Source organism: Protopterus annectens, chromosome 4.part0 (genome assembly GCF_019279795.1).
Source record: "Protopterus annectens isolate FY-2018-M chromosome 4.part0, PAN1.0, whole genome shotgun sequence".
NCBI classification, from domain to species: Eukaryota; Metazoa; Chordata; order Ceratodontiformes; family Protopteridae; genus Protopterus; species Protopterus annectens.
In genome coordinates, this window is record NC_056733.1 from 939,359,032 (window position 1) to 939,382,815 (window position 23,784).

Here is a 23,784-nt window from a genome sequence, read left to right on the forward strand (position 1 = left end):
TGATGACATTTGTGCAGCAGCCATTTGGGCTAAACCCCATACCTTTATCAAGCATTACAAATTGAATCTGGTCTCCAGGGGAGGAGTGGCCTTCGGCTCAGTGGTTCTCAGGAATGTTCTTCCATAAGGGCCACCCAGGTTCTCCAAGTAGCTTGGGATTGTGTCCCATCAGTGATGAATCAGAAGAAGATTAACAACTTCAGGTAAAGAAGTTATGTCTTACCATAACGTTCCATCTGAGTTGTTGATCTTTTTCCAGTCATCACACGCTCCCACCGTCCCCCCACCAAAGGCTCTTAACGGATCTCCTGGGTCCTTGTGGTGTTTCAGGGTTTCTGCGCAGAGATGGCCTCTGTCTTTCTATTTCTTCTGTATGTTGCATGCAAAGTCAACCTGAGGTAACTGGGAGAATGGCATTGTGGGTAGCAGCTTAGCTCGAGAGTTTTTGGTGTACATGAGCTGGGTATTAGGCCGACTCTGTTCCGAGGGCTCTGAACCGAACTCATCAGTGATGACTGGAAGATCAACCACTCAGATGGAACGTTATGGTAAGACATAACTTCTTTTTTCTATGGTATTACATTGGGATGAAATAGCTAGGCCGTTACTAGGGTCATTAGCCTAGTAATCTTGTATGATCCTACGATCATATATCATATAGGAAGCGTGAGAGCATGTGAGAGGACATTCCAGGGGGTAGCTGCAGAGAGGTGAGTATAAGGAGGATCCCAGTTCATTTTTGGCTTTAATGACAACTGAGTTTACTTTAGAGCAAAGAGTTTTGGTAGGGTGGCAGTGGTGAAATGCCTTTTAGTGCCCGACTCTAATCAGGGTAGTATATTAGAGTATGAGATAGTAGAAGGTGACTATAGTGGGGGTGTTGTGAGAGTTCAGTCCATGGTAGGGTGGTAGTGCTGAAGCCTACCTTTTAGTGCCAGACATTTATCAGGGTAGTGTACTAGAGTATGAGGTAGTAGTAACTGACTATAGTGGGGGTGATGTGAGAGTTCAGTCCATTGCAGGGTGGTAGTGTTGAAGCATGCCATTTAGTGCCGGACATTTATCAGGGTAGTATATTAGAGTATGATCTACTAGTAACTGACTATAATGGAGGTGATGTGGGAGTTCAGTCCATGGTAGGGTGGTAGTGTTGAAGCCTACCTTTTAGTGACAGACATTTATCAGGGTAGTATATTAGAGTATGATCTAGTAGTAACTGCCTATAGTGGGGGTGATGTGGGAGTTCATTCCATGGTAGGGTGGTAGTGTTGAAGCTTGCCTTTTAGTGCCGGACATTTATCAGGGTAGTATATTAGAGTATGAGGTAGTAGTAACTGACTATAGTGGGGGCGTTGTGAGAGTTCAGTCCATTGCAGGGTGGTAGTGTTGAAGCATGCCATTTAGTGCTGCATACTTATCAGGGAAGTATATTAGAGTATGATCTAGTAGTAACTGACTATAGGGGGGGTGATGTGGGAGTTCAGTCCATGGTAGGGTGGTAGTGTTGAAGCCTACCTTTTAGTGCCGGACATTTATCAGGGTAGTATACTAGAGTATGAGGTAGTAGTAACTGACTATAGTGGGGGCATTGTGAGAGTTCAGTCCATGGTAGGGTGGTAGTGTTGAAGCCTACCTTGTAGTGCCAGACATTTATCAGGGTAGTATACTAGAGTATGAGGTAGTAGTAACTGACTATAGTGGGGGTGATGTGAGAGTTCAGACCATGGTAGGGTGGTAGTGCTAAAGCCTGCCTTTTAGTGCCGGACATTTATCAGGGTAGTATATTAGAGTATGATCTGGTAGTAACGGACTATAATGGGGGTTATGTGAGAGTTCAGTCCATGGTAAGGTGGTAGTGTTGAAGCATGCCATTTAGTGCTGCATACTTATCAGGGTAGTATATTAGAGTATGATCTAGTAGTAACTGACTTTAGTGGGTGTTATGTGAGAGTTCGGTCCATGGTATGGTGGTAGTGCTGAAGTCTACCTTTTAGTGCTGGACATTTATCAGGGAAGTATATTAGTGTATGATCTAGTAGTAACTGACTATAATGGGGGTGATGTGGGAGTTCAGTCCATGATAGGGTGGTACTGTTGAAGCCTGCCTTTTAGTGCCGGACATTTATCAGGGAAGTATATTAGAGTATGATCTACTAGTAACTGACTATAATGGTGGTTATGTGAGAGTTCAGTCCATGGTTGGGTGGTAGTGCTGAAGTCTACCTTTTAGTGCCGGACATTTATCAGGGTAGTATATTAGAGTATGAGGTAGTAGAAGGTGACTGTAGTGGGGGTTATGTGAGAGTTCAGTCCATGGTAGGGTGGTAGTGTTGAAGCCTACCTTTTAGTGCCAGACATTTGTCAGGGTAGTATACTAGAGTATGAGGTAGTAGTAACTGACTGTAATGGGGGTTATGTGAGAGTTCAGTCCATGGTAGGGTGGTAGTGCTGAAGTCTATCTTTTAGTACCGGACATTAATCAGGGTAGTATATTAAAGTATGAGGTAGTAGAAGGTGACTATAGTGGGGATTATGTGAGAGTTCAGTCCATGGTAGGGTGGTAGTGTTGAAGCCTACCTTTTAGTGCCGGACATTTATCAGGGTAGTATACTAGAGTATGAGGTAGTAGTAACTGACTATAGTGGGGGTGATGTGAGAGTTCAGTCCATGGTAGTGTGGTAGTGTTCAAGCCTACCTTTTAGTGCCGGACATTTATCAGGGTAGTATATTAGAGTATGAGGTAGTAGAAGGTGACTATAGTGGGGGTTATGTGAGAGTTCAGTCCATGGTAGGGTGGTAGTGTTGAAGCCTACCTTTTAGTGCCGGACATTTATCAGGGTAATATACTAGAGTATGAGGTAGTAGTAACTGACTGTAATGGGGGTTATGTTAGAGTTCAGTCCATGGTAGGGTGGTAGTGCTGAAGTCTACCTTTTAGTGCCGGACATTAATCAGGGTAGTATATTAGAGTATGAGGTAGTAGAAGGTGACTATAGTGGGGGTTATGTGAGAGTTCAGTCCATGGTAGGGTGGTAGTGTTGAAGCCTACCTTTTAGTGCTGGACATTTATCAGGGTAGTATACTAGAGTATGAGGTAGTAGTAATTGACTATAGTGGGGGTGATGTGAGAGCAGTCCATGGTAGGGTGGTAGTGTTCAAGCCTACCTTTTAGTGTCGGACATTTATCAGGGTAGTATATTAGAGTATGATCTGGTAGTAACTGACTATAGTGGGGGTGATATGGGAGTTCAGTCCATGGTAGGGTGGTAGCGTTGAAGCCTACCTTTTAGTGCCGGACATTTATCAGGGTAGTATACTAGAGTATGAGGTAGTAGTAACTGACTGTAATGGGGGTGATGTGGGAGTTCAGTCCATGGTAAGGTGGTAGTGTTGAAGCATGCCTTTAAGTGCTGCATACTTATCAGGGAAGTAAATTAGAGTATGATCTGGTAGTGGCTGGCTACAGTGAGGTGATGTGGGATTTTAATACAATTTAGTTGTTTAAGGGCAGACTGTGATAAGGTCTAAAGGGATGATTTCCAGTAAAATAAGCTATTTTATTGTAGAATTGTTCCAGCTTTGTTTGTGTGGAAGTGCGTAGGTTAATAAAGAGTGGGAAGGCATACAGTAGGGGTAGGTAGGAGGTAGGTTTGAATTATGGTTTCTCTAGTTCTGTCTGTTAGGTAGGATTTTCTCTATATGTAAGAGGCCAAGCTTCTGGCGTTTTTTTTTTTTTTAAATAACAGTTTGGAAGTGTAGGTCAGATTTCAATTGTGTTAGGGACCTGTTCAATCATGGTGTTATTTAATGAAGTTTTTTTTTGAAGAGTTTTGCTGTGGGAGAATGTTTTGGGGTGAAAAGTAGTAGTTTTGTTTATGGGGGGGTTAAGTAGGAGTTGAGTTGCCTAGCCAGAATTTTATGGATGTAAAAGATTCTTAAGCAATGTCTTGAAGATTTTGTAGGTTGGAGGCTGTACATGAGTGTAAAGTCATCTGCATATTGTTTAAGAGTGGCGTTCTTGGAAGCAGTGTGTAGATCATTTATAAATACGTTAAACAGGAGGGGTCCAAGTTTGGAACCTTGTGGCACTCCTGCAGTAATGATGAGTATTTTTACTGCCATTTGACTGCTGGGAATCTGTCTGTTAGGTAGCTGTTAACCAGGAGAAGGATAAAAGGGAGAGACTTAATGAAGAGAGTTTTAATTCATAGTTTATGGCGAGAGATGGTGTTGAATGCTGTGGACAGGTCTAGGAGTAGAGAGTTTTAATTCATAGTTTATGGCGAGAGATGGTGTTGAATGCTTTGAACAGGTCTAGGAGTAGAGAGTTTTAATTCATAGTTTATGGCGAGAGATGGTGTTGAATGCTGTGGACAGGTCTAGGAGTCGAGAGTTTTAATTCGTAGTTTATGGCGAGAGATGGTGTTGAATGCTGTGGACAGGTCTAGGAGTAGAGAGTTTTAATTCATAGTTTATGGCGAGAGATGGTGTTGAATGCTGTGGACAGGTCTAGGAGTAGAGAGTTTTAATTCATAGTTTATGGCGAGAGATGGTGTTGAATGCTGTGGGACAGGTCTAGGAGTAGAGAGTTTTAATTCGTAGTTTATGGCGAGAGATGGTGTTGAATGCTGTGGACAGGTCTAGGAGTAGAGAGTTTTAATTCATAGTTTATGGCGAGAGATGGTGTTGAATGCTTTGGACAGGTCTAGGAGTAGAGAGTTTTAATTCGTAGTTTATGGCGAGAGATGGTGTTGAATGCTGTGGACAGGTCTAGGAGTCGAGAGTTTTAATTCGTAGTTTATGGCGAGAGATGGTGTTGAATGCTGTGGACAGGTCTAGGAGTAGATAGTTTTAATTCGTAGTTTATGGCGAGAGATGGTGTTGAATGCTGTGGACAGGTCTAGGAGTAGAGAGTTTTAATTCATAGTTTATGGCGAGAGATGGTGTTGAATGCTGTGGACAGGTCTAGGAGTAGAGAGTTTTAATTCGTAGTTTATGGCGAGAGATGGTGTTGAATGCTGTGGACAGGTCTAGGAGTAGAGAGTTTTAATTCATAGTTTATGGCGAGAGATGGTGTTGAATGCTGTTGACAGGTCTAGGAGTAGAGAGTTTTAATTCGTAGTTTATGGCGAGAGATGGTGTTGAATGCTGTGGACAGGTCTAGGAGTAGAGAGTTTTAATTCGTAGTTTATGGCGAGATATGGTGTTGAATGCTGTGGACAGGTCTAGGAGTAGAGAGTTTTAATTCATAGTTTATGGCGAGAGATGGTGTTGAATGCTGTGGACAGGTCTACGAGTAGAGAGTTTTAATTCATAGTTTATGGCGAGAGATGGTGTTGAATGCTGTGGACAGGTCTAGGTGTAGAGAGTTTTAATTCATAGTTTATGGCGAGAGATGGTGTTGAATGATGTGGACAGGTCTACGAGTAGAGAGTTTTAATTCATAGTTTATGGCGAGAGATGGTGTTGAATTCTGTGGACAGGTCTACGAGCAGAGAGTTTTAATTCATAGTTTATGGCGAGAGATGGTGTTGAATGCTGTGGACAGGTCAAGGAGTAGAGAGTTTTAATTCGTAGTTTATGGCGAGAGATGGTGTTGAATGCTGTGGACAGGTCTAGGAGTAGAGAGTTTTAATTCGTAGTTTATGGCGAGAGATGGTGTTGAATGCTGTGGACAGGTCTAGGAGTAGAGAGTTTTAATTCGTAGTTTATGGCGAGAGATGGTGTTGAATGCTGTGGACAGGTCTAGGAGTAGAGAGTTTTAATTCATAGTTTATGGCGAGAGATGGTGTTGAATGCTGTGGACAGGTCTAGGAGTAGAGAGTTTTAATTCATAGTTTATGGCGAGAGATGGTGTTGAATGCTGTGGACAGGTCTAGGAGTAGAGAGTTTTAATTCGTAGTTTATGGCGAGAGATGGTGTTGAATGCTGTGGACCGGTCTAGGAGTAGAGAGTTTTAATTCGTAGTTTATGGCGAGAGATGGTGTTGAATGCTGTGGACAGGTCTAGGAGTAGAGAGTTTTAATTCGTAGTTTATGGCGAGAGATGGTGTTGAATGCTGTGGACAGGTCTAGGAGTAAAGAAGCTACTAGGTTTCCAATATTTCTGTCTCTGTTTTTATTAATAGTATCAGCAAAGTGAAGTAAGTCAGTGTTGGTGCTGCAGTTGGGATAAAAAATGGGTAGGGGAGAGAATATTGTTTGTAGTTGGGTATTGCAGTAATTGCGGGTGGATACACTTCTCTAATATTTTAGATAATGGCGCGAACTGGCAGTTGGTCTGAGGTTGGAGTAGTCGGCAGATGGTCCTCTTTTATGAAGAAGAAGTATGTATGCCTTCTTCCAAACGGCTGGGACATGAAATTCTAGAATGGATCTAATTATTAGCATAAATACTGGATATGATAGAGCTTCAGGTGCAATTTTTAGAAATTCAGGTGGAAGGTTGTCTGTAGCAGAGTTTGTAGTTTTTAGTTTTAGGTGATATTTTCTTATTGTGGAGGCAGAGACCAGTTTCAGTGATTAGTGGATTTCCATGGGGATTTGTGAGTGGAGGTGGGTTGATTTGATGGTGGGATTGTCTTTTATAACCCAGGTACAGTTTGAAGAAATTATTTATTAAAGTTATTAGCTTCTGTTGAAGTGTCTACAGGGGAGGGAGTGGGTTTTTGACTTTGGCCTGGATTTAGTAGATTTTGGACCGATGACCAGAATTTTTACGATTATTTTGGTGGACCTGCTGTAAGTTAAACTAGTGGAGTTTTTTGTCAGGTCTTTTACTGTGTTTGGTTTTATTTCTTATCTATCTGTAGTGTTGACGATTTTCCTGGATGTGCCATGCTTTCCAGGCCTTATCTCTAAGCACTATTAGTTACCTACTGTTTTCATTGACTAGTATTAAATGCAAGTGCTTCTTCCTAGGTTCAAAGATGTCCTGACTTGTAAATGAATTTTAAATGCAAAACCTTTAAAACCGTGATCGGTGTTTGTTTATGTATTTTTTGTCACCTGATTTGAATTTCAGAACCGGGGAAGCGTTCCATACACAAAATACAAGTAACTGACAAAATGTAAGAACGCTGAGTCCACGAATCCCAAATGTGATGAAATGCACCCAAACGAACCACCAACAAATGCAACCAGCAAATACATTGGCTAAAAAATCTCAGTTTAATACATGTTGTTAAGCGCTTTCACTCGCATAAAAGTGAGCTTCATCAGAACATCATAGTACAATTTTTACACAGTTTAAATACCACTTTTGACGCCAAAACTTGATAGTAAATGTTTTGAATTAATTTAAAGTGATATATCCACCAATGTTGTAATCAACCAAAACTTTGAAAATTCCATTGAATTCCTAATACATAAACACCTAAAATGTTATTAAATTTATACATTTAAAAAAATAATTTAAAAAAGATTTTAAAAAGTATGTGTAATTTAATTAAACCCAAAGAACTGAACCCAGATCCTTATACAATCATTAACATCACATTTGTTTAATTCATCACAATTACAAATATTGCACTACTAAAAGACTTGCTGAATAATTTTGGAATAAAAAGTATACAAAAACAATATAGAAACTACTCATCTGTACTATTTTTAACATTGGCATTATTGTGTCAATGTATAGTAATAAATTCCAAACACTAATGATACGTTAATTACTTCCTTACTAACAAAGGTTTGATAGGTATATGGTCATTAAGTCCCGGTGGGGTAGAGGCATCAGTATATAATTGCCACCAAATTTCTTTGTAACCCAAGGTGGCCTTGTGATTACCACCTCTAGGAACTATTGCAATATTTTCCAAAATTCCAAACCTAAAACTGTGCATTTCCCCATGTTTCTCTATATGTCTAGAAAGGGCATTGTTTACATCCTTCCTCCTGATACTATGTAGGTGATCATAAATACGTTTCTTGAAACTTCTTTCAGTTTTCCCTATGTAGTATCCTGAACACATCATACAATTTGCCAAATATATAACAAATTTGGAATTGCAGTTGCCTTGTTTGAACCTGATCCTAGTTTTATTAATATTATTTAAAATAATCCCTTTATCTTCATTTATCACGTGGCATTGATTGCAGCATCCACATTTTGAAGTATGCTTCATACAACAGTCTGTATTACTTTTAATTGTCCCTCGTTCCAAATACATCTTAGTGTTACAACCCATTTTATATACAAATGATGGTTTGGGACCTATAGTTTTCACTAAATCTTCATCAGCCATGTGATGAATTAAACAAATGTGATGTCAATGATTTGTATAAGGATCTGGGTTCAATACAGTGAATAGGTAGTAGTACTTTGGGTTTAATTAAATTACACATACTTTTTAAAATATTTTTAAATAATTTTTTTAAATGTATAAATTTAATAACATTGTAGGTGTTTACGTGTTGGGAATTCAATGGAATTTTGAAAGTTTTGGTTGATTACAGCATTGGTGGATATAGCACTTTAAATTAATTCAAAACATTTACTAACAAGTTTTGGCGCCAAAAGTGGTATTTAAACTGTGTAAAAATTGTACTATGATGTTCTGATGAAGCTCACTTTTATGTGGGTGAAATCGCTTAACAACATGTATTAAACTGAGATTTTTTTAGCCAACGTATTTGCTGGTTGCATTTGTTGGTGGTTCGTTTAGGTGTATTTCATCACATTTGGGATTCGTGGACTCGGCGTTCTTGCATTGTGATTTGAATTTCAGAAATCGAATGTGCCTTTTCTCTTTGTTCTTTGGTCTGAAATATTTTACTGAAAAAGATGCCAAGTGCTTACTCATCTTTGTTTTGTAATTGAATAAGCTTAAGTCGTTGGTGTTATGGGTTTTTCTTTTTGTCTTTATAGTCTTTATTTTGATGGCGTTTTAATTCTTATTTGAGCCATCTGTCATTTGGATTGATTAACAAAACTTTGATTCATATTTTATCAGTAAAAATCAACAAAACACAATTTAACTAGAAACTTGTGGCTTGATCCACCAGACTCCTCTAACTTTACATATATGAACCTGTTCAGTTAAGACTGTGAGGTGGGTTATGTATGGCTAAAGAGAACCATCACCACCATTTCACTTTTGGTAGTTTGGCATATACTAATTTTGGTGCATCATAATTGACCAGATATTTGATTTGTCACCTGTGGTGTACTGAGTGACTCCTTCCATTGCAGTCTATTTAGTATGAAAAATTAATTAAATTCATTTATTTTAATTGCATTTTATTGTGTCTGTTTACTTCTGTGGAAGGAATTGAGTCAATGTTTGTAATGAGTCATTTGACCTCCTCAGGATTAATGGACTCCTGCAGAACTTGTGGAGAGCAGAGCTTGACTTACCTGAAGGGACTGAAGAATAAGCAGACGTTAGCACATTCTGACCCATCTGCTGTGAGGAAGGCCATTCTGGACATCCTTGGTCTTGGAGAGGTAGTGTACTCTGCTTTTCTAGTGCATGCGGATGCTGCTACTTGCTTTAAATTACTCCTTAAATGTAATAAAAGTAGGCAGTTAAATTAACTCTGGTGCAGGTTCTTGTATCCACCACAGGTTGTTAGGCAGCAACAAGACCCACAATCACTACTTGGATGAGAAGTCAGCTGCCTATCATAAGCTATCACCCTCCTACTGGCAACCAAGTTGAATGGCAGTTGAATGGCAGTCAATACTTTTGCAAATGTGAGCTCTTTCTCTGTGCACCACTGTACTAGCAGTTTTATTCTGTAAATAATCATAATTTAGTCGACTCTCTCTGGTTGTATGTGAGCTCTTTCTCTGTGCACCACTGTGCTAGCAGTTTTATTCTGTAAATAATTATAATTTAGTCGACTCTGTCTGGTTGTATGTGAGCTCTTTCTCTGTGCACCACTGTACTAGCAGTTTTATTCTGTAAATAATCATAATTTAGTCAACTCTCTCTGGTTGTATGTGAGCTCTTTCTCTGTGCACCACTGTGCTAGCAGTTTTATTCTGTAAATAATTATAATTTAGTCGACTCTCTCTGGTTGTATGTGAGCTCTTTCTCTGTGCACCACTGTACTAGCAGTTTTATTCTGTAAATAATCATAATTTAGTCGACTCTCTCTGGTTGTATGTGAGCTCTTTCTCTGTGCACTACTGTGCTAGCAGTTTTATTCTGTAAATAATCATAATTTAGTCGACTCTCTGGTTGTATGTGAGCTCTTTCTCTGTGCACCACTGTACTAGCAGTTTTATTCTGTAAATAATCATAATTTAGTCGACTCTCTCTGGTTGTATGTGAGCTCTTTCTCTGTGCACCACTGTACTAGCAGTTTTATTCTGTAAATAAACATAATTTAGTCGACTCTCTCTGGTTGTATGTGAGCTCTTTCTCTGTGTACCACTGTACTAGCAGTTTTATTCTGTAAATAATCATAATTTAGTCGACTCTCTCTCTGGTTGTATGTGAGCTCTTTCTCTGTGCACCACTGTACTAGCAGTTTTATTCTGTAAATAAACATAATTTAGTCGACTCTCTCTGGTTGTATGTGAGCTCTTTCTCTGTGCACCACTGTACTAGCAGTTTTATTCTGTAAATAATCATAATTTAGTCGACTCTCTCTGGTTGTATGTGAGCTCTTTCTCTGTGCACCACTGTACTAGCAGTTTTATTCTGTAAATAATCATAATTTAGTCGACTCTCTCTGGTTGTATGTGAGCGCTTTCTCTGTGCTCCACTGTACTAGCAGTTTTATTCTGTAAATAATCATAATTTAGTCTACTCTCTCTGGTTGTATGTGAGCTCTTTCTCTGTGCACCACTGTACTAGCAGTTTTATTCTGTAAATAATCATAATTTAGTCGACTCTCTCTCTGGTTGTATGTGAACTCTTTCTCTGTGCACCACTGTGCTAGCAGTTTTGTTCTGTAAATAATCATAATTTAGTCGACTCTCTCTGGTTGTATGTGAACTCTTTCTCTGTGCACCACTGTGCTAGCAGTTTTGTTCTGTAAATAATCATAATTTAGTCGACTCTCTCTGGTTGTATGTGAACTCTTTCTCTGTGCACCACTGTGCTAGCAGTTTTATTCTGTAAATAATCATAATTTAGTCGACTCTCTCTGGTTGTACGTGAGCTCTTTCTCTGTGCACCACTGTACTAGCAGTTTTATTCTGTAAATAATCATAATTTAGTCTACTCTCTCTGGTTGTACGTGAACTCTTTCTCTGTGCACCACTGTACTAGCAGCTTTATTCTGTAAATCATAATTTAGTCTACTCTGATTGTACGTGGACTGTTTTTCTGTGCACCACTGTGCTAGCAGTTTTATTCTGTAAATAATCATAATTTAGTCGACTCTCTCTGGTTGTACAATTGCTGCCCTCATCATTGTAGGCTTTGCGTAGTGATGGTGTAAATAATCGTAATTTAGTCGACTCTCTCTGGTTGTACAATTGCTGCCCTCATCATTGTAGGCTTTGCATAGTGATGGCGTAAATCATCGTAATTTAGTCGACTCTCTCTCTGGTTGTACAGTTGCTGCCCTCATCATTGTAGGCTTTGCGTAGTGATGGTGTAAATCATTGTAATTTAGTCGACTCTTTCTGGTTGTACAATTGCTGCCCTCATCATTGTAGGCTTTGCGTAGTGATGGTGTAAATCATCGTAATTTAGTCTACTCTCTCTGGTTGTACAGTTGCTGCCCTCATCATTGTAGGCTTTGCGTAGTGATGGTGTAAATCATCGTAATTTAGTCGACTCTCTCTGGTTGTACAATTGCTGCCCTCATCATTGTAGGCTTTGCGTAGTGATGGTGTAAATCATTGTAATTTAGTCGACTCTCTCTGGTTGTACAACTGCTGCCCTCATCGTTGTAGGCTTTGCGTAGTGATTGCAGTGCTGCTTTGGAAAAGAGGGATTTTTACTGTTAAAGCTGAGTTGTGGTTTGCCCTTCTTACTTTTCCTGCTGTTAAATTGTCTGCATTGACGTAACATAAGCTTTATCATCTCGGTAGTACTGTCCATTGTCGTTCTTTCTGTTGTATGCCAAGTCATTGTCCTGAACACATAGTGAGTTTGTTGTAATTGGACACAGTCGTAATCCTGTGTCTTACCTCAGATGGTGCCGATTTTTTGCTGAACCACATCTGCTAGTGCCATATGTCTAGCTCAGGTGTGACAGTTACTGAGATCGAAGTGAAATCATCAATGTCTGTCCCCTCTGCTTGCTCTGACTTCCTGTTTTTGCCATGACTGATACAGTTAAGAGCAAATATTTAGTAAAAAAAATCTCTCCTATTCTCACAGCTTGCTTCAGTATGGACATGCCCATGCAACTCTCCTACATAAATGTCTTCCCTAACTGTTCTAACCCCTACCACGCCCAATTCTCATATCACTACATTGCCTACTACTTCTTTCCACTACCTACAAAGGACAGTCTCCTGCTGCACTGTGGCTAACCTTGTTAGATCTCCTTTTATATCTAAAACTGTGATTTTATTACATATAATATGTACTATAACTGCGTACTTACAAAAACTTCCCACCGCTGTTCTATGACCTGTATTTCCTTGCATGTGTTGTATTATGTCTCATATGTATTGCACTGTATTGTCAGCTTGATGTAACTAATCACACTGCTTTGTATATATTTGTAATTTACTTGTTTATTTGTCATAGGAGCTTTTCTCCCCAGGTCTCCACTGAAAACAGGCTCTTCTTGGCCCAGTGGACTTCCCCGGTCATCAAGCTGAAATAAATAAATAAATACAATTCATACACTAGAACAAGGAGTGTATTTTATTTTATTTATCCTTTTTTAATCCAGTTAGTCTCACCAGGCTAGTTGCCTCTTTTCAAGGCATGCCCAAGGTGACATTTATACTGCTAGAGAAAGTTTGACCAGGGCATCAGAGGACTTCCCCTACTCGTAAATGTTGCCATTGGAACCCATTTTGTAGGAGGACTTCCTGTTTACATTACAACAGAGGTAGCCCAGAGAAACATGAATGCAAATGGTGATAGAAGGAGATGATGGAGTGGCAAAAGAAATGGAGGAGAAAGCAAATACTGAGACTGCACTTGTGCAAGATTCTGAGGAAGTGTTTGAAAGAAGTCTGTTAATATATGATGGCTGTATAATTACACCCCCCCCCCAGTCGGGATGGCTTCGGGATGATTTACTTAAAGAAAGGGTGGTGCAGAGTTAGCCAAATGATGGCTGTATAATTATAACCCTCCAGTCGGGAGGATTGTGGGATGGTTTATTTAAAGAAAGGGCGGTGCAGAGTGAGCCAGAAAATAGAGATGTTTCCTGGGGGGACATTATAGAGAAAATACAAAAGGAGGGTACAGAGACAATCCTGTAGATTAGTGGTAAGATGAAAAAGAACACGTACGCTGAGAAAGTAAAAGAAGCCAAAGGTAGAGTAGTAGAAAAGGCAGAAGAACATGAAACATGGAAGTACATTGTAAGGATTCAAAGAAAATAAGACAAAGTAATGGACAAGTTCGAAGTGTGGGACAATTTAATCGCCCCTTTGGGTGTAAAAGGACATGAGGTAAGAGCATTTGCTCTTATTAACAAATAGATATTTGTGACATTATAGATGGGACTGTTTTTCAATGGAAATGTTTCTTGAAGAATATGAAAAAAAGAAAGACTGTAACCCATGGAGTCTTTTATGTAATAAAAACATTTAACAGGGAAACAAAAAAGAAAATTTGTGTACAATTTCAAACAATGGTGGAAAGACAGACTTTGAAAGGATATTTGAAACACTTTATGTAAAGAAGTACTGGATAATGCAAAAAAATTATGAAAAAAGAGGTTTATGGACTGGTGTATGGGATTGTAATATTGTTTTAAACATAGAAAGAGAACAAAAAAATATACATAAAAGCATGGTAAAGGTGGAGGGGAATAAGGTTGTTATAAAATACTGGGGAAAACCCAAAACATGCTTTTGCAACATTTTTGTGTCAAAGGGCATTTGCTAAGTAACTGTGACAAAAGAAAACGTTATATGTGTGGGGAAATGGGACATAATGCAAAAATATGAATTGAAATGTTATAAATGTAACAACAATGGACATTTATGGATGGATTGCAAAATGAAAATTAGAGCAAGGAAAACGAACAAGGAGAAGAAACTGTAGTAGAAATCGAAAAATTAAATGAGAAAAAATAGAGGATATAGAAGAAGGTTCTAAATAAGTGATGAATATATAATAGTAAAATAAAAAAGAATCTTGTTTGTAAAAGGGTAAAAGACAAAAAAAAAATAAAATTTAAAGAGAACTACAAAAGAAAAAAGAATGTATACAGCTAATGATTGGGGGTTGATATAATGGTTCAGGAGTTTGACTCACAGACAGAAGGGGCAGTGTTAATTCTGACCTTTGGGAGGAAAATTGGCTAGATTTAGAATGGCCTGTTAAGAAAGCTAGGCTATTAATTAGCCATCAACCTATGAAACCATGAATCTAAAGAAAAGGGAAGTTACAATTTTAGAGTGCTTTCTATAATTGTGATTAGTATTACAAATATAGTAAGAAGAATAGTGATTCTGGAGTGGTGTAATACATGCAGTGTGGATATACTTCTCAACGTCTTACTGCAGGAAATCTGGGCAAAGCTTGAAATAATGGGGACATATGTTTAAAAATAGGGAAAATTTTAGTTATTGCTCGTATAAACTTAATTGTTAGAATAATAGAATTTGTGCCAGCATGCATTTTCTGAAGGACATGAAGTCTGAAACTCACATGCATGCCATTAAGTGACTTCAGTCTTCAGTTATTTGGTAGAAAACCACAGATTTTATGTGGAACAGACCAAAATATGATGTAACAATCTAGATATTCTATGAAAAATCTGGGAAGTTGAGAGGCATGGCTGTAGATGTTTGTTATATTAGAAGGCCCAAGATTGTTAACAAACAAAAGTCACAAACAGAGAAACTGTGGGGAGGAAAGATAATCTGGAATTTGGGGAACAGATGTCCTGGAATAGCCATATTCTGTAGAAATACTGTAAAGTTATTAGATGTAACTTTAGCAAAAATGGGAGGATTAACCATTGTAGATTTAAAGTAGAAAGAGAAAGTATATAGAATTATAGCATTGTATGCTTATATTAATTGTAAATAAAAGGAAGCTTATTTTGATAGATTTTAGACTATGTGGTGAATATTATAATAATAGGAGACTTTAATTGTAATTTAAGAGGCAAGTATAAAAAGAAAGGAAATAATGTAAGAAAAATGTTAGAAGATCTAAGATGTAGTTAAGTTAAAACTTTGGGACAGAATTTCATGGACTGATAGATTATTTTGTAGTATTAGAAGGTTTAGTTACAGGAAAAGGTAAGGTAGTTGAAACAGGAATTTCTGTTTGTCTTGCTATTGCTAGAGATAAAGGAAAACAACGTATAAAACTAGGCAAACCGATAAAAAGGATAGATGAGAAAGCAAGGAATGAAGAAGGAAAGAGATTAATAACACCATTATGCAAAGATCATATTACTACGAGAACATTTTATAAAAATTGGTCTGAATGGTGAATATTTAAGGAAAAATATATAAAAAAGTTTTTTTTTTAGAGTAGCAATTTGATGTGAGAAAAGTAAAAAGATATAAAATATAATGATACATTGGGAGATTTAGAACATAATGACAGAAAGTACTTTGAAAAAGAATTATATGAAACAATTAAGAAAAAATACAAAAATTGTTATATAAGCAAATACTTTTTTATAAGGAAAAAAGAGAAGCAATGTTGAGTTAATTACGCAGATTAGTAAAGTAAGATAGTGTAATAAGAGAAATAAACATAAAAGGAGAACTAGAAAGAACTCAGGAAATGTTATGAATAGTGTAGTACAACATGTACAAGAAATATTTAAAGAAAAAAGAATGTAGTAAAAAAAGTCAACAGAAAAAAGAAAATAACTGGAAAAGGAGATTTCTTTAAATGAGCTAGACAAAGTATTAGGAAAAGGAAACATAGATTTGGCTGCAAGACCAACTGGAATACGGCATGAACTGTATAAAAATTTAAGGGATTGGCAAAATATTTTTCAAAGATTTTGAATGAATGGTTGAATGAAGGTTTTATGTATAACGAATAGTGTAGTGGAAAACTTAAATTCATAAGGAAGAAGGAAGAGAGAAAACAACTAAAAATGGAGACTGATAGTATTGAATAATAATGATTATAAGATCTTTATGAAAATAATGCGAGATATTTCAAACTAAAATGGAAGTATTATGGAAGATATTGTATGCAATATAAAGAGGAAGGCTTGTCAAGAATTATTAATGATAGAGAAATTGTGGATGATGTTGTGACAAGAAAAGAGAAAAATTCATGATAGGAAACCTTAATAAGGCATTTGACACAATTGGCTATGAAATCTTATGGGTAATAATGAACGAATATAATGTATGTGAGAAAGTTAAGACATTATGTATGTCAGCATATAGTAATAATAAAGTAAAAATATTTGTAAATGGCTGGTTAAGCCAAAAGGTATATTTGAAAAGTGGTGTAAAATAGGGGTGCCCAATGAGTTCTATATTCTTTACATTGGTTATGAATGAGATATGTGAAATAAATTACAGAAGAAAGGAAGCAGGGCATATAACACCTGATGGGTTAAGAATTCTAGTTCTGTTAACACATGCAGATGACACTGTAATAAATTGAATTAAAAAGTAATAATTTGCACAAATGAGTATCTAGAGGTGACAGGGACGGCTTGAAATAGAGAAAGGTAAAGTTTAGGTGTTGTAGTACAGATATGAAGTATATATTTTACAGTGAATTAAATTTATGTGTTGGGTATAAAATTTGAGAATAAAGGAGAAAGTAACATTCAGTGGGGAAAAACAAAAGAAATAAAACAAACCAGACTTTTCTGGAGAACACTTAAATGATTCGGAAAAAAAAGCTTATTTGTTAAATTCAGTACTGATAAGAAAAATCGCATACTTAGCAAGTCATGTTGCCAGCAGTATTTGAAAAGGAATTATTGCAAATGATTTTTCATTATATGAGGTTCTAGATTAAGCCCAGTAAAAAGAGTTTTGTATGTAAATGAAGGAGGAGGTTTAAGGCTAATTAACCCAGTGGTATATATTGCTTCATTAAATGTGTACTAAATATTAAAGTGGATAATGAAAAGATGAGAGGTTAGTAGTAAATTATATAAATATAAGTATGATAAATTTTGAAGCATGGAAAAAGAGTAAAAGTATTACACGTGACTCGTGCTGGCTTCCCCTCCTAGATAAAGTCTTCAGCCTTTTATTAATTGCTATCCAAAAAACTACTCTGATTGATAAAATATGCCTGACGTGTATAAGTCTAAAGGGACCAAAACCATTTTTACTGCTTGTATCTTACTGTCTATATCTATATAACGGAGCTTCCATTTTCTCCATTTTTGTATTAGCTTTTGTTTAGTCTCTTCCCACATATCCTTAGCTGCCACACCAGAATCATTTTTAATCCATACTCCCAAATACTTCATTTTATCATGTCCCCATAAATAAGGATGTTGCTGAACCAGGTCATGTGTGGGTACATAAGTTACAGTTATTGCCTGTGTTTAAGCTTCATTAATTTTGTATCCCGAGAAGATTTGAAACTCTCAATATGTTCCACAACACTGTAATGTGAATCTAAAGACTTTTTGTGGAGACTGGTAATAGATAAATTGCCATTAAAAGGCAAAGTGCCATATAAAAACAAAAGATATAAGAATATGTTTACATTGTTGGGAAGAAGAAAATGTAAAAGAGTAAAAAAGCTACGGGGAAAAGTATGTAAATAGGTTGATAAAATAAACATGGATATGATTAAATATGGATATAAAGAATAGAAGTGAAGTATATATTTTGTTATATGGAATGAAAGAATAAATGCAATTATGTTTAATGATAAATGCATTTTATCAGGAGTACTGAGTAAAATCAGATGCTGGTTATGGAAAAAGGAGTGGAGATCTAATAGTGATGAAAATTTAGTATGATTGTAAAGGAAATTTTGAATATGTATAAACAGACTTGTATCTATATATTTATACATCTGTAAATATTTGTAAATATTTTGTAAATAAGATATTTTTGTATGTAAATAAAGGACCCCTACTCATTTCAGTAAGTGCCATGAGATCTTTTACATTCACGTAAGCTACCACTAACTCAAGTAGATGATGCCTTGGTTTTAGCATTTCTCTGAAGGACATCTGTGTTTCAGCACAATCCATAATTCCTTATAGCTTATGGCTTTTCTCAGGACAATTAGATACTTGGATCTTGAATTCTGCCAAAAATGTATCATGGTGTGACCTTTGTTTTTCCGTGTTTCTTATACTTTTTTTATTGACTGCATTTTGATTGTGTTCTTGCAGTTTGGTAGGAAATAATCTTTTATTCCACAGAGGCTCTGTGAAAGCACATCTGTGTATCAGAAGGTTCTGTTGTTCTTCCTTGTCTTGCAGCAGGTAATGGATGTGGAAGAGATGCTGTTTTCTTTAGCTGGAATTTGGTATCCTTTACACAAATTCTGTGTGTAATTGTTTTATTTGGTGTAGTATTGGAATGGAACTCATCCTGGTATGAAGAAAAGTGTGTGTGTCAGAAGTATTGGCATCCCTGGCTGCTAAATGTACACAGAATTCTGATTAGAAAACTTGAGATACAGCTGTTAACACTTTGGCAATAAATCATTAATTTAAAGTAGTGACTGCCTTAATCCCATGCAGTCGTCTTAATTAGCTTATTGATAGTTGTCAGAATGTTTTTCTCTTTTTGTAACTAAGACAGACATGAAACATGATATTTGTAATTTAATGATGTTTGACTGTATAATTGAGGACGTTCACAGTTCTGTAGTCGTGCTTGGAAAAGCTTATGGCACACTTGCTTATTCTGTGATGCCCGATTCAAGAGGATTTTTTGAGGAAACCCCTGAATAAAATAATTTGTGATTGTTCCAGGAAGTGGTATAGTTTATTAAATTGTAAAATGCAGCCCTTGAGGTTCAGAATAGTTTGTACAGTTTGTAGTGTCTGCTTAGATGTGCGCAGTGGTTGTACTTTAGAAAATAGGTATGTCTGTGTATATTAGGACTGCAGCCCATTAAACTGTATTTCTAATTTCTGTTTAACATACAGTTGTGTGTGGTACTCAGCATAGGGGTAAGTGACCGAATGTTCCTCCTCTTCACAGGTATCTTCCTGAACTGCATAGCTGACTAAGTTGCAGTCTTTGACTAGTTTTGTTTTCTTGTAAGTAATGAGATACAGCTGTAGAGGCTGAGATTGGCTGCAGGAGTAATACATGTATACATAACCCCGGGGAAGAACTACCACGTTCTGAAGCTGATTCCACAGTAACAGAAACAGCCTTGAGACACAGAAAGCCAACAACAGGGGCAGTTTCTAACACTCCTCTTTCATTAAATGGTGACTTAAGTTGTATCTCTCACTAGGAAACACCATACTGACCCCACTGGTGGATGGCATCAGGTTTTCCCACTGTATCCAGCTGTAAGAATTCCTTGATGAAGACCAAAGAAAGAAGACTGTGTTGTAATTAAACAGGAATTGTTCTGCTTTCCTACCATCACAGTCGTTTCCAGGGAACAGGATAATGCCTTGTATTGGCATGGTGACTGACATTAACTAAAGAGGACTGTAAATGTTCCAGTCACTGCTCAGTTCACTGAGCAAAGTTGTTTTTTCAGTTTGATGTGGAACAAAACTAGTACCACTGAGTAATTATAAGTAAAGTTAGTAAAGGAATGGACGGAGGAAAGCTGTAAATACTATTATAAAAATTAAATTCATCCTGTGAAGTGAGCATCGCAGAGGTGTATTATAGTATGTCATTTTGACAGTTGTCTGGTTGAGTAGAATCCAAAAGGATGAATCCATATGCTGGGTGGAAACTCAGGCTGTACTCCTCTGGGCAGCCGCCATAGCTGAAGAACACCTGGTCTTAGAGAAAGCATAGAGTGCGTTGTTTTGAAAATGTCATGAACTGCTAATTAGGTTGCTTCCTTGCATGTAGTAGCAGAAGAAACACAATGGAAAAAGATGTGGATATTGCCACACTTTTTGAATGTGTTTTGCAGTGACAGATTCACTTTATCCACATAATTATAACCCTTTTCAGCTCGGAGTATAGTCAGGAATGGTGTACCATCTCAGTGAAGCTCCCAGTTTGTTAGCTATAGTATAATCAAAACACTGAGCTGATTTTATGAAGTTCTTTGTCCTGGTTAATGCAGGCAAAATTGTTGTCTTTTAGTATCCATTTTGAGATGTTTGTGCTCTTCTTGGTAGCTGAACTTTCTAAATGCAGGAGAATCAGAGAATGGTTGGTAGAAAGAAAATCATCTGTTTATAAAATGCAGTGTAAGGTGGGGCTAACTCCACAGCAGAAAGAAGTAAAGCCCTAACTGTAGCCTGAATGACCCAGTGATGAGCTAGCATGTCCGGCACTGGAGAAGCTGGTCAGAGCAGCATGCCCCTGACTGAGTGGCTGATGCTGGCTCCACTTTTCTGTGAGGAGGGAGGCAGCTTTGATCCATGGAAGCACTCACAGTGGATGTTGAGTGTCAGGAAGTAAGTGGTGTAAAGGCCAAGCTGTGTTTACTCCTGACACAGCATGACTGTAGTCTGAGATTAGGCATATGGCCTGGAATACACACATCAGAGGAGCCAACTGTGTGAATGATTTATGGCGGGTAATCTTAGTGCAGTAAATGCCACTGATGTGCCAACAGTCATGACATACTTGAGATGCTTTCCAGATCTATAGCCAGCAGACAGCTTCCAGTTCTGGGATGATCTCTGGTCTGTGGGGCATAAGCTGAACCTTCAGGTAAAAGGAATGAAAGGAAGTCCAGTAAACTGTTTTGATGATCAGAGTGCCACTGTAAGAAAGATACTTGGAAAAACAGTGTGATGCTCTGAATGCATAATGGCTTTTAGCTCTGGCACTGTTCTAGTTGATGTAACTGTTGCAAAAAAAAAAAACGATTTACAGCATTAAAAAAATAGTGGAACTGGAAGTATCGTTTCATAAGGTTGTTTCAGCAAAGATTCTGCATCAAATTCACAGCAGTTTCACTTGGATAGATAGCATTTCTTTTTTTTTTTTCTTTTTTAAATTCCTTTATTGAATTATCAGTTGTGGCACAGACAGACTTTTGTTTACATAAAATAATCAGAAAATATTTACAAGTTCAGATTTACAAATGTACACAAGATATAATTTTCTCTACCATCAAATCAAAGCAGCAGTGCATAAATTGTTCAGTTCCTGCCTTCTTTTATACCTCATTCCTCCTCCCAAGCATTTTCCGGCATGTATTGTTGCATTAATTTCCATTTTTATGTAATTTACTCCTGCCATTTTCTAGAGACTTCCACTTCATTTTCTTTAATCTCTGTTAAAATATTAATACTGCAAGAATTGTTTCTAAAGACTTCCACTTCATTTTCTTTAATCTCTGTTACAATATTAATACTGCAAGAATTGTTTCTAAAGACTTCCACTTCATTTTCTTTAATCTCGGTTACAATATTAATACTGCAAGAATTGTTTCTAAAGACTTCCACTTCATTTTCTTTAATCTCTGTTACAATATTAATACTGCAAGAATTGTTTCTAAAGACTTCCACTGCATTTTGCATTTTCTTTAGTCTCTGTTACAATATTAATACTGCAAGAATTGTTTGTAAAGACTTCCACTTCCATTTTCTTTAGTCTCTGTTACAATATTAATACTGCAAGAATTGTTTCTAGAGACTTCCACTTCATTTTCTTTAATCTCTGTTACAATATTAATACTGCAAGAATTGTTTCTAGAGACTTCCACTTCATTTTCTTTAATCTCTGTTAAAATATTAATACTGCAAGAATTGTTTCTAGAGACTTCCACTTCATTTTCTTTAATCTCTGTTACAATATTAATACTGCAAGAATTGTTTCTAAAGACTTCCACTTCATTTTCTTTAATCTCTGTTACAATATTAATACTGCAAGAATTGTTTCTAAAGACTTCCACTTCATTTTCTTTATCTCTGTTATAATATTAATACTGCAAGAATTGTTTCTAGAGACTTCCACTTCATTTTCTTTATCTCTGTTATAATATTAATACTGCAAGAATTGTTTCTAAAGACTTCCACTTCATTTTCTTTAATCTCTGTTACAATATTAATACTGCAAGAATTGTTTCTAAAGACTTCCACTTCATTTTCTTTATCTCTGTTATAATATTAATACTGCAAGAATTGTTTCTAGAGACTTCCACTTCATTTTCTTTAATCTGTTACAATATTAATACTGCAAGAATTGTTTCTAGAGACTTCCACTTCATTTTCTTTAATCTCTGTTACAATATTAATACTGCAAGAATTGTTTCTAAAGACTTCCACTTCATTTTCTTTAATCTCTGTTACAATATTAATACTGCAAGAATTGTTTCTAGAGACTTCCACTTCATTTTCTTTAATCTCTGTTACAATATTAATACTGCAAGAATTGTTGCTGTAGACTTTGATTTCCATTTTCTACTAATTGTTTTTTGGCAGCCACCATATTTAAACTTAACAAGTTTTATTATATCTAGGCGATTCAGATCCTGTGTCCCAGCTCAAAATAAATTCCTTTGTTGTACTCCTTTGCTCACCTAGTATTTCTGACCGAGTACTTTGTAGGGAATTTTTTAGTTTGCCAACTCATTACACTCCGCGAACATATGCTGTCTTGTACCGCTTTCTTCCCCGTTAAACCTCAGAGATTTTACCATCTACCTGAGGAAAGTCTGATTGGGGTATAAAAATTTCTGTGTAAACACTAGCAGGCAGAAATCCTAAATCTTCTAGATTTTGTTGCATATTTGGGAGCCATATATATGTCTTCCCATTGTTTATTTTTGCTTATGTAATCTCTCTTCCCAGTCTTTTTGATTCCCTCTGATTCCTTTAGTTATCGTGCAGTGTTTTATATGCCCTACTATTTATCCCTTTTTAACAGCAGCTTCTATTCTAGATTCAATTAAAAACTCAACCAATGCAGGTCTTTCATTTAGTGTTCCCCTATCCCTTTCTTTTTGTGTATATTCTGATATCAATCCCTGATAGGGAAGGCAGTCTCTAGCCTGCAGTCCAAGTGTCCTATTGGCCTCTTCCCATTCTGATACCTTTCCTTCTTTGTCCCTGGTACTTTTGTTCCTTTACCAGCTTTCTCCAGTAAATCCCAGCATCCACTGAGCCCCTAATTGCAGTCACCCCTGCTGGCAGAATCTCCATTCTTCTTTCCCATGTTGGCTGCTGCTGTTCTCCTTAAGGATCTGCATCCAAAATGCCACTCTTTCCTTACTTCCTGAATTATCCCTCCGTCTTCCCACTTCATCTTCATTGCTTTCCACTCTGAATTGTAGCTTTCTGCTTGTGTTATATGTAAGAGCCTTAACTGTAGCTCTAAAATATTCCTTCAAATCACGTTGTCCTAAATGTCCTTGTTCGTTTGGGAGGATCACCTTATCCCACTTGACTCTTGTCCTCCTAAATAAAATCCTGCTTTGTTAATTACTATCCACAGTGTCAACTCTGGTTTATAAAAATTTGCCTGATCTGCGTATAAAACTGAAGGGACTAAAACATTGTTACTGCTGGTTTCTTACTGTCCATATCCAGGGGCAAAAGCTTCCACTGTTTTGGTTTTTGTTTCGTCTTTTGTGTTGTCTCTTCCCACATATCCTTAGCAGCCATAACCAAA

At 37.0% G+C, this 23,784-nt stretch overlaps 1 protein-coding gene across 2 annotated transcripts in view; it reads left to right on the forward strand.

Moving 5' to 3' along the window:
• The window catches only part of HIP1R (huntingtin interacting protein 1 related), a 2,955,354-nt gene that overhangs the window by 2,064,703 nt on the left and 866,867 nt on the right, over positions 1-23,784 (forward strand). For both annotated transcript variants that reach the window (XM_044068914.1, XM_044068915.1), the window contains exon 22: positions 9,311-9,447. In XM_044068914.1, coding sequence (XP_043924849.1) covers positions 9,311-9,447 — 137 coding nt within the window. The remainder of the gene's footprint in view (positions 1-9,310; positions 9,448-23,784) is intronic.